Genomic DNA, 12,169 nt, shown 5'->3' with positions numbered 1-12,169 from the left:
ATAATGATGCAAGAAGTAAGTGAATAAATAAACTAGGTAGTGTAAGAATTCGTATATGTGACTATAATATATAACCACTAAACAACAACAAAACTAATATTCTCTATAAATAGCACCAGTTTAACCAAGGGAAGGCTTTCATTAGTTCGTAATTAAAGCTAATGACGATCGGATTACGAGATCATGTGGATTATGCTATCTTTACTCACTGTCAGAGGCTAGAGAATAGAGAAGACTAATACGTATCTCCGAACGACGCCGAGAGAGTCGTCATTTATGTAGTGTTATAGTTTTTATTGTCAAAAAAATATTTTTCTGTACAAATTATTTTTTCGCAGACTGTACTTTTCTTTCCACATGCAACGAATACACATCGAGACAATTCTAATACGTGTAAAAAGGTGCAAGTCTCGCAACGCTTCTACTACATAAAAGTTTTGAGTTTGAGAATGTAATGTGAAACCAAGTCGGTTATTTTAATCAGTGCCAGGGGGTGTTAAAACCGTACCAATAAGATATCTTTAATTTGTAATACGTATAATGACTTGGCCTTTATTCATACTCACATCGTACATCGTAGTGTACCTTTACTTTACCTACTATTTGCAACAGTAACTTTGTAATAGCATATATTTATATGGGATTACAAACTTACTTATGCAGTTCTTAGATCTTTAAAACGTGACTGATATTGCAATATTTTTAGGTTTTCTATGGCTTGATAAGCTGAAAACTACTTATGTTTAAAATTTTAAGCTTGTGGGTATGCTAGAAGTGCCTTAGAATTCTGATGATCGTAGGTGAGTGAATGAGTGTGTCAGTGTCGAAAATAAGGAACTTTGACGTACAATAATTCTTAAACTACAAGTTCAAATATAATGTTTTTGAGAATATATCTTAAGCATGTTAAGCCCTATATATAACTGAAAATTTAGGGTTCTAGCTTCAGCCAGCACAAAATTACAGGACGTCGAAAATGGCCTGAATCGCTTCGAGAAAAGGATGGTACGGCCGTGCCTCTTTGTTTTGCTCGACTTGGCGGGGGCACTCCCATGCCCCCAGATATTGCATTGTCATCCGATTTACATATAAAAATAAAAAATAAAATAAAATAAAATAACTTTATTTAGCATAATATAGCTAATAACTGCTTACAAATAATAAGTGATACAAGATGATCTTATCATTGTACGTAAATAACTTGTACACATACGTTTTTAAGGTAATAATTATGTATGTAATATGTATAAATATGTATTGTACATTGCAAGTTTATAAAAAGCTTGTAACAAGATAAGTTCGCCTTGTACATTCTATTTATTTCGTTAAGATTGTAATTTTATTTTAATTTGTCCTGTAGGTAGGTATACAATAAAATGATGAATAGGTAGGTACATACTTTGAATTGGACTTACACGGATTTTGGAGGGTTGTTAGTCTTCTCTATTTACTAGCCTCTGTTGCTAACCAAACCAAATTTAACTCCTTTAATAATATTACGTAAATTCCAAGGCGATTAGAATCAGTTTGGGATTTGACGTTTCCTATAGGAGTATGAAAATGGCCACTGGCACAGACATAAACGCTATCGAGAACGTAATGTACCTAACTTACTTTCTATGCATGTCGCTTGTACTCGCATATTGCCAGGTATAGTTGGTCAAACCAATGTGTCAATACTTAAATAGGAACAAAAAAACTATACTCATCCTTTACTTTTGGGTGCTGATAGTATGATTATCTTTGTCTATGTTTTGTTTGCAATGAAATGAGACAGTCCTTTGACACACTATAAATCACATTTTAAGTTTTGTCTCTATTCACCCCAGCCATCCCTATTCGCCCCGGTTGACGGTACGTCTAATGTATGTATGTATCTTGATTTGATTTTTTCATTTTGTATCATTACGAAGCATATGTATTATATGTAGGTATGTATGAGTGCAACTCATCATTTTGTAGAATGCATTACATTGGTAAGGTCAGCGACTGCAAATGAGTTTCTTCATCTGTATCATTAGCCTCTAGCCGCCCATACGTCAAACCTTGCCAAGCAAAATGAAATTTTATTTTGTCAACACAAAGTTCAAATTAGAATGGAACAGGAGACCTTTTTATAGGTCTCTGGGCGGATAGAGGTTAGAGCTGCTTGATTGTTTACTTTAGCCATATAGTATGAAAAGTAAGTACAGTATAGCTAGTTAGTCGTTTTAAAATGAAAGCGTAACTACGTTTGTATGTTGTATGGCAAAACGAGCTTTCTGGGGAATCTGTGTAAGGCTTGAGTGGACGCTCGAGTTGGGCGTGCAGCGGGGCGGGGCGTGCGGCGTGCATGAAACAAATGCAAACGTATAGTAGCGGCCTTAGTGCACGCTGCTCAAATCACTTGGGAGCTCGACGTTACGCTGCACGCCCCGCCGAACGCTCCGCTTCGAGCGTCTACTCAGGCCTTACACTAAAGGTAAGAACTCGACTCTATCTATACATAGCCTATAAATAGAAACTTCGGGATAATATGTTAGCAATCGTGTCCCACTAACGTCTTGAGATGAGAGCAACTCAGAATGTGATCATTATAGCTTACCGTGGGAAACTGAACTCGCTACTCTATATTTTTATAAAATAGTCTTGCTTTTTATTATATTATCATATTCGAAGTTTAACTCTCGTGAGACATTATTTTAAACTGTTCAGATGATAACGGTTTCACTCACTTCGATTTTTAGTCGCTATTGGCACTTTGTGCACGAAGTGCAGCCGCCGCGAGGACTCGAGCCTGAGGAAGGATCCCCGAAGGGCCCGAAACATGTCGCGAATAGTGACTAAAAATCTAAGTGAGTGAAACCGCTGTCATCTAAACAGTTTATAATATCATACACTAAAGAAAACCGGCCAAGTGCGAGTCGGACTCGCGCACGAAGGGTTCCGCACCATCAACAAAAAATAGAGCAAAACAAGCAAAAAACACGGTCACCCATCCAAGTACTGACCCCGCCCGACGTTGCTTAACTTCAGTCATAAATCACGTTTGTTGTATGGGAGCCCCACTTAAATCTTTATTTTATTCTGTTTTTAGTACCTATTTGTTGTTATAGCGGCAACAGAAATACATCATCTGTAAAAATTTCAACTGTCTAGCTATCACGGTTCGTGAGATACAGCCTGGTGACAGACGGACGGACGGACGGACAGCGGAGTCTTAGTAATAGGGTCCCGTTTTTATCCTTTGGGTACGGAACCCTAAAAAAGTGACCAAGTCTACCGCACAATATACCTAACTATATACTTACACAATTATATGCACAATAAGTATGTTATGCCTATGCCTTTTAAATTCCATTTCACACCGTTTCAAGTACTCACTAGCTCGGTTAGTATTTAGAAGATATGTCTGGACAGCATTTTATTGAATTTTACACTATGTGAGCAATGTTAAAGAATTTTATTTCGTTACAGGCGTCTAGACCTTATTCAGGCATTAGAAATATAGCTTGTGTAATCGATCTGAATCCGAACTACCTATACTTTTGTTACTCACTGATATCAAGGCACTTAGGTATAAAAAAACAACGGGTTGCACTCCGGGAGTGCCGGAAGAAGTGACAACTGAATGACTAGTGCAAAATGTCTGTATAATTGAGGTTAACGCCATCTAGCGTTATTTCGTCGCATTACTTGAAACCCCCAAGCACATCACTGTTAGTACCTACTCGAGTTATATTAATACCAGTTAGAGGGAAACTCACTAGATAGCATTTAAATCAATAAAGAAAAACTCAATGACATTGTAACAGGTTTTCGATCAGGTCACGTGTCCGTCTTACGGTCACGTGATCTGTCGCGAGTTTAACATTTTTTCCTCAATTTTTTCCTCACCTCAAAAAGTGCACAGCGCCGCTAAAGAAGTTTTCACTTCAAAAATGATAAATAATTTTAAGTATGGCAAAAAATTTGGAAGTGCCTACCATACACGTTCAATTCCTACTATAAGATGTGACACCTTTAGAGCCACCCCGCACTAGCGTTGGACGCTAGTGTGGGGCGGCTATTATTAGAAAAGGTTGGCCGCAATCATAGAAGGTAGGATCCTATATAGAAGTGGTCTACGCGTGCCTCCGTGAGGGACAAAACATATGCAATGCGACGCTATGATTGGGCGAATTTATTTGTTGCCCACCAAAATCCATACTAATTTATGGCGGGGAATAAAAAAAAAAGTGAGACTGTGACAAGGACCAACAATAATAGCGCTTTCGCTGCTACTCCTACTGAAAGATACATAAGACTATCCCGTTCGGCCATTTCCCCCCACCCCTCATGCCTGGTCCAGTTAAAATACTAGGTTCATGGCCGCCATGTAGGTACAAACATTGTGTATTTTGTTATTATTGTAAGTTCAATCTATCTTATGTACCTGCCTACGATAAAGTGTTTACACTTTACATACATACGTACGTATACATACATACGATTGTTGTTGGCTAGGCCCCCTGAATGAATCCTAACCTAACCTAGAGCTATCAGCGAGAATGATTTGATAACGCTTCAAGTGCATTATTACGGGACACACCCACAGATAACAGGTTAGTAGGGATGTTACTGTCGACATTGTATCGATATCGATGCTTTTATTTATTCTAAATTCCACAAAACAACATCTAGGAATATTTTATGAGTACAAAAGGCTGATTTAATTCTGTGAGGCATTCTATAACCGATCATGTCACCCTGAGTAGGTAGTAACTTAACTTTTAACTGGAGGTATATTTGACGAAGTATAAGAGTCAAAAACTTTTTTTGTGAGTTAAAGTTAATGCGTTTTTCTATAAGGTATTTTTTTTTGCCGGATCTTAACGTTATAAGCATTTTCTTAAAAACTTTATGATCAAAACCTGAATACTTATAATGTACTCAAATGGATAACTTTCGTATTGTTCACAAGAAAGACGCCAGTTTTTCCGAATGTTTTTAACGGGAAAATACTAAGGGCCACTTGCACCATCTCACTAACCCGGGGTTAATCGGTTAAATCTGGAGTTACCATGGCTACCAGTAACGCAAGTAGCGCTAAGACGAAGTCGAATGTCGTAACTTTGGTGGCCGAACCGAATATGGCTAAGTATCCAGCTAAGTAGTTTCCGTCTTAAGTATACAGGCAAAATGACCGTAAATATGTGCCCATCAATAGGACGTTACTAGGATAACGTCACACTTTGCTGTATCAATACTATCAATCATTGTGAACAATACATTTACGCATTACAAATTAAACAAAATGATGAAATACGCAACTCAGTGTAGTAATGCTTACATTTCATTCATCAAAGCATCGTATGACGATCACCCCATTTTAATTCAATTCTATTGTGATGACGATAGGACACAGTTATTTTTACCGTTACATCGTCAATATTGCTTAACAATAACTGTGTTATGTTTAGTTTTTCAGCAGCAAAAAAAGTTTGTTTCTCTGCATTGACATTTCTTAGCTATTTAGGCCTTTTACGTTTCCGTGAATGTAAAATTAAGTAAAGTAAATTCATAGAATCAAATTAGGTTTAGTAACTATTAATAGTTCTTATGCCATTGATATAAGGTTTAAAGTCGGATGCGCAAGTATGTTATAGTTTTGTATCATTATGTGCTGACGTTTGTGTTTAATTGCGTATGTGATCTTCACCGATTATTATTTACATTTTAAGTTTATTGTCCCAGATCGAGTTTAGTTACGTTTAATATTTTATTGAGAACGCAAACGAGTAGGTACCTTACCTACCTATACATTATATGTAAATTGCAGTTACATGACTTTATCACGAGACAAAAACTATCTATATATTTCTTTCTATTAATAGCACACTCGACGCATACATATATTTTATACCTACAGTAACTTGCGGTAACTTTCTAGGTCACTTTAATCTATCTAAGAAAGTATTATAGCAGATTTTATAAGCTATAGTTGGTTTTTTTAGCATTAGAAATAAGGTAAACAATCTTGATGTGTCTTTTAATTGAAAAACACATTTTAAAAATAAGTTACGGCAAATATGTAACAATTATGAATCTAATACGATCATTTATATTCTTCTGCTTTCATAAGTAATAGTTACTGATTTTTAAAAATCGTTTTTCAATTAAAAGACATGTCAAGATCGCTTACCTTCTTTCAAGTTCTTTCTAATGCTATAGGTATACCGAACTATAGGTATTAACTAATAAACTCTTTAGTTTACATCCCTAATCTACGTTAGCAATATGCTCGGTGACTAAATTACAGCACTAGTTGTCACAGGACAGAATAGACTGTAAGTATAAGTAATATTTAAACTGGATCAGGCATGAGGAGTGGACGGAAATGACCGAACGGGATAGTCTTATGTATCGTTCAGTAGGAGTAGCAGCGAAAGGGCTATTATTGTTTGTCCTTGTCACAGTCTCACTTTTTTTTTTCCACCATAAATTAGTATGGATTATGGTGGGCAGCAAATAAATTCGACCAATCATAGTGTCGCATTGCGTATGTTTTGTCCCTCACGGTACGGCACGGCACGCGTATACCACATCAATTAGGATCCTACCATATATGATAGTAGACGTTACAGCGACGTCTAGGTTTGAAAATTGGATACGTAAAATACTTAAGATAATCATAATCAATACAATACAATACAAATCCTCTTTATTGCACAACCTCAGAATAAATGTACATGGAAACACAAATCATACATGAAGACAGAGGTAAACAACAGGCGGTCTTATCGCTAAAGAGCGATCTCTTCCAGACATCCTTTAGGATACCTGTGTAGGTCTGTGTTATCTAGGGCACTTTTTAAGTTAGAGAAGGAAAGTATTGACATAATGAAGTGATCTAGTAATGGTTTCTTTAACATAAACTCATTCATCGTAGTTAAAAAATTTATCCAAGAAAAATAAAACTATATTTTATACTGAAATGGAACTGGGCCGGCTGTGTTTGCCCCATGCACCCACAGAGGTGGGCCAAAATAGTGTGGGTACCGCAACATGAGCGAAAACGTAGGTATATCTCAATCCTTGCCTTTGCTCAGCAGTAGGACAACGTAATATAAGCTATTAATAATTAACATTTTATACCTTTAATAATACTCGCCAAACCTTTGATGGCGAGAATCAGATACGCTTCACTACATAGTATAAAACAAAGTTGCTTCCCGCTGTCTGTCCCTATGTATGCTTAGGTCTTTAAAACTTACGCAACGGATTTTGATGCGGTTTTTTTAATAGATAGAGTGATTCAAAAGGAAGGTTTATGTATAATTTGTTAACCCGTGCGAAGCCGGGGTGGGTCGCTAGTACTAATATAATATCTATCTAAAACTAGCGAACGGAAAGTCTCGAGTCATATTGGTCGGTATTCTCATGCGTTAACAACATAATTGCAACATCATTCTAGCAAGTTGAATGTCTAACCTTGGCAAATCTTTTTAACTAAGTATAAGTACATATCTTCATTACTATTTCTCGTTTAATAAAGTCTGCTAAACCGAATATGTTCTCGTAATATTAAAAAATGTGTTTTTTTTTCAAACTTAAGATTTTCGAAAAAAACTTCGATAATTCTCACAACAGCACTACCGGCAATAATGTTGACATAACTACCTCAACGTCACCTCACTGATATCGACTCATTGGCCACCGCGCACTCGCTACAAAACGACGTGTCGCGTTTAAACCGAAACCGTTAACGTTATCGATAACCGTTCGGCGCATCACTGTTTTTGGCGCGCGTTCCATTTTCGAAATTTGAACTTGACAGTTGCCGATGTGTGCGTGAGTTTATGAACAAAATGATAAATGTTTTTCAAAGGACAGAGTATTTTTTGTATTTCGCTATAAAGTAGTTTGTTTTGTAAACGAGTTTGTTGCGGTTTTTAGAAGTTATACATGTAAGTCTTTGCATATTTATCTGTTTACTTTTGAGGTTTTTTTATCCGACGGCCGAGGGAGGATTACGTTTTTCAAGTATATACAAGGTATACAAATACATACAGATATCTATATCTATAGGTACGGCTAATTCTTTAGCACGGCCTACTGCCGTAGCCATACCGTTTGACGGATTACATTGTATGAGTTGTCATTAAGGTCAATATGGATAAGACCGGATATAACTATTTTTATTTGGGGACACCATTATGGTAAGAACTTTCGTAAGTGTGTAAGGTATGTTCGACTAAGATCGGACACCGGGTAAGATCGTATGATTCAAATTTCTGCCTGTTGCGGGGCTTTTTTTTAATGCTGGCAAGGTGATGCAATGCCCGGGACAAAACAGCGCATTGCATCACCTTGCCAGCATTGAAAAAAAGCCCCGCAACAGGCAGAAATTTGAATCATACGATCTTACCCGGTGTCCGATCTTAGTCGAACATACCTTACGTTTTTGGCCCAAATATAGCCAGAAAGGAAGAGCTTCACTCCTTGTGCTCTACCGACCATCTGAGGTAAAAGCGACGAAAGAGGTTTTAGACGATCTTCCCTTATAGACGATCTCCGCCACATTGGCCGCATGTACCTACAGTCAAAACTTACTTGTTTATGCATGTACACATGCATATAGGTACAGGTAAGTTTTCAGCTTTTTGCAAATTGCATTTATCATTACTATTAGAGTGCTATATTAACATTGTTTCTTCACGAATTATTCTGTCGCATTTTCACATTTAGTGACCGATTTCGATGAATTTGCAATGAGTTTATTTTTAAAGACACGCCATACATATTTATATGTCGCCATTTATTTATGGGTAGAGTACAGACAGACTGCAACTTATATGGGAACTGCACGCCAACTGCAACGTCGGCGTGCAGTTGGCGTGCAGTTCCCATAGTAATTGCAGCCGGGTTACAGTGTAACAGACGGACAGGCGCACGAGTGATCCTATAAGGGTTTCGTTTTTTACTTTTGAGGCACGCAGCCCTAAAAACGAAAAAAAATAATTTGTCAGTAAGAACCAGGAAAACTACGAGTATACTCATCATTTTCTTTTGGGTGCTAGTGCTAGCACTAGTGTAAAACAATGATATGATTCTCTCTGTCTATGTTTGAAATGAGACAGTCCTTTGACAAACTATATACTTTGTATAAAAATATTCTCCATAATACTGATTTAAACTTTCACGATTTTTACACATTATTAAATTGTACAACGGGACTTAATCGCGTATTTAAGTTTTAAGTTTTACCTCCGACGACGTTTCGAGAACGGCGTTGTCCCCGTGGTCTCGGAGAAGACTGGCTTAAGTTGACATCAGCATCTTCTAACCGCGCGAGTTTTTCGAATTACCCGCACTTGGTCTTGTTTATCCGCTTGAACGTTTTGCGCACTAGAGATGTCACTCTGTCGACACACAACACTAACGATATTCGATTTATCGACTGTCGATATTCGTTTATGCTTACATTTACTAATGACTGGATTCCATGTGGTCATGAGATCTTGAAACCCTCGTCCCGATTGAAATTACTATTTTTTTTATATTATATATTTCGCGCGGTTAGAAGATGCTGATGTCAACTTAAGCCAGTCTTCTCCGAGACCACGGGGATAACGCCGTCCTCGAAACGTCGGAGCTAAATCTTAAAACTTATATAGATACGCGATTAAGTCCCGTTGTACAATTTAATAATTCTCCACAATGTCAATATCCAGGGACGAAAATGAGGAGTAAGTTTGTATGGATAGATCGTCGCCTTTCCTCTTATGTACAGTTCTCATCAGATATATCGGAGCTGCCAAGGCGCTCACAAATATCTGAGCACGCCTCTATTGTCAAGGCATTAGGGTGCGTGTTCAGATATTGTGAACACCTTGGCCGCTCCAATATATCTGATGGCCACTGTACCAAAACATACGAGTAGTGGACAGGAAAATACAAGAAGCTGAGGGGCTACCGCGAAAACCGAATTTCGCAAATTGCAGGCCTTTTTCTCTGTCACTCTAATTACGCCTTCATTGGAGTAAAAGAGAAATATCCCCGGTGTTTCGCGGTATATCTTAGAATAATAAAAAACTCCCATATTCCACTATCATTTATCATGTATAATCTATTAATCTACATAATTTATTTTAATTTACAACGGTTACACGTACCTACTATTATGTAAAGAAGTAATCTATAGGCCACGTGTAACTAATATTCTTTTAATATGTAGATATGTATGTATGTTCATTATAAACATCATATTTTCATAGAAACTTGGCATTACATAATGCCATTACATAAATTATTCAATCTAAGTTTTTGTTAAGTACTTACTGTTTATGATCTCAGTTCGTCTTAATCAGTCAGTTTTTTTTTAAATTAGGATATTACCTACCTGTACAGTCACCATCACTAATATCGGAGCAGCCAAAGTCTTCAAATATGTATATCTACACACCAGGGTTCGAAAGGATAATTATCAATGATATTTATCTTGATAATTATCGCGATAGTTATCGTGATTTTTATAACTGATAATTATCGATTTGATAATAACCTAAAATATAAAAAACCCCCAATCATTATTTTTTACTATAAAAGAATTCAAAGAAAATAAATATAGCACCATCCATACCTGGGATAATTATCCGATATGTATCGGATATTTATCAAACACTATAATTATCTCTATAAAATCGAACCCTGCTGCACACGCACTGCGCCTTGACAATATAGGGGCGTGTCCAGATATTTGTGAGCGCCTTGGCCGCTCCGATATATCTGGTGGCGACTGCACCTACAATTTATAGTTTGGTGTAAGGTTGCCACGGCGACTGCATTGCAAATAGCAACCGGAGTCAACGTACGAGCGGCCGAGATTCAGTTCAAGGTCACCACTAGTGATACGTGTTGTACCTGCACTTAGTGATTGTTACTTTAGTTTTCTTTTAAATTTTGCACCTAGCAGCCATATTTGAACTTTAAGATACGTCAAATAAAAGATATAGCAACGATATGGATCGGTTATGTCAATGTCAAAAGTGACGTTTTTAAAGAAACGTCACTTTTAACACTTGTTTGGTACTGACATATCCGATGCATATCGTTTCTATCCTCCTAAGACCCTGCGTACAAATAATTGTACATATTCCAAAAAATATTTTGAGCTTTAATTGAATAACTAAGGGTTCCAAATTCAAAAACATAATAAATTCTTCTGGGTCTCAGGAGGCTATATCTTTTATTTGACGTATCTTAAAGTTCAAATATGGCTGTATAGATGACGTGCTCTGTACCATCGCCTACACTGTTAACTCTACCTTTTTGGACCTTAATATGCCTTTTGTAATAAGGTCCACCGATGTACAGTTAAGAGTGTTGCTGTTTGTAGTTGTACCCCTAATTTCATTCGATAGCGTGACATGACGTACGCGTTTGCGTTAAGTCTCGTTTTGTATGGGATTTTGAGTTTCCAAAACGTCCCGCTTGGCGCGCTGTTCAAATCCCATACGAAAATAGGCCTAACGCAAACGCGAATGCTCGTCACACTGACGAGTGAATACACGGGTACAAATAAAAGGGGCTATTCTCTATCTATATATCTCTATATATAGATAGAGAATAGCCTATCGCTATATCTCTATTGTTTGCCCGCATTTTCGTTAGTCATATTGCCATAATACAAAGCTAACCTATCTATTGATTGGGTAACCTTACGAGAATCCTGAAAAGTTAACGGTTTCAGTTTTATGACTAACAATAATATGACAAACAATACATTATGACTTAAAACTTTATGGGAAACAAAGGGACCACCCCATAAAAGGATCAAAAAAAAATTCAAATTTTGCAAATTCTCTTTGGCATTGTATTATTATACATATGTCTTGCAAGATTGTGTAATTTAAGCTAATCTTACACGTGGACAGATTGACCGACTAATTTAATATGACCTTGCATTTACTCGGCCGTGACTCGGCAGAGTCGGTACCGACAAAAATCACGTCAACTAATCCTATCCTGTCCCTATCTAGTTATCGCCTGATCACGCTGTTCATGATGCGATGGCGCCGGCTCGGTGAGTCGAGATAGTGATTTAAAACAGACAAGATAAGACATGATAAGATTAATTTCCAATAAAAAATTAGATACCACTCGGAAAAAAAATCTTATTTTATTTTATTAGGAGAACAACAGAGTA

General features: G+C 37.0%; 1 protein-coding gene across 2 annotated transcripts in view; it reads left to right on the top strand.

Moving 5' to 3' along the window:
• The window catches only part of LOC134658835 (neural/ectodermal development factor IMP-L2-like), a 98,655-nt gene that overhangs the window by 28,759 nt on the left and 57,727 nt on the right, over positions 1-12,169 (top strand). The window contains exon 1 of one of the 2 annotated variants that reach the window (XM_063514504.1): positions 7,663-7,928. The exons of the other annotated variant lie outside the window; for it this stretch is intronic. Coding sequence (XP_063370574.1) covers positions 7,927-7,928 — 2 coding nt within the window. The 5' untranslated portion in view covers positions 7,663-7,926. Of the gene's footprint in view, positions 1-7,662; positions 7,929-12,169 lie in introns of those variants that run through there. 2 annotated transcript variants of the gene reach the window in all.

This window comes from Cydia amplana, chromosome 23 (assembly GCF_948474715.1).
Source record: "Cydia amplana chromosome 23, ilCydAmpl1.1, whole genome shotgun sequence".
In the NCBI taxonomy this organism is placed as follows: Eukaryota; Metazoa; Arthropoda; class Insecta; order Lepidoptera; family Tortricidae; genus Cydia; species Cydia amplana.
This window is presented reverse-complemented; position numbering and strand designations above follow the sequence as displayed.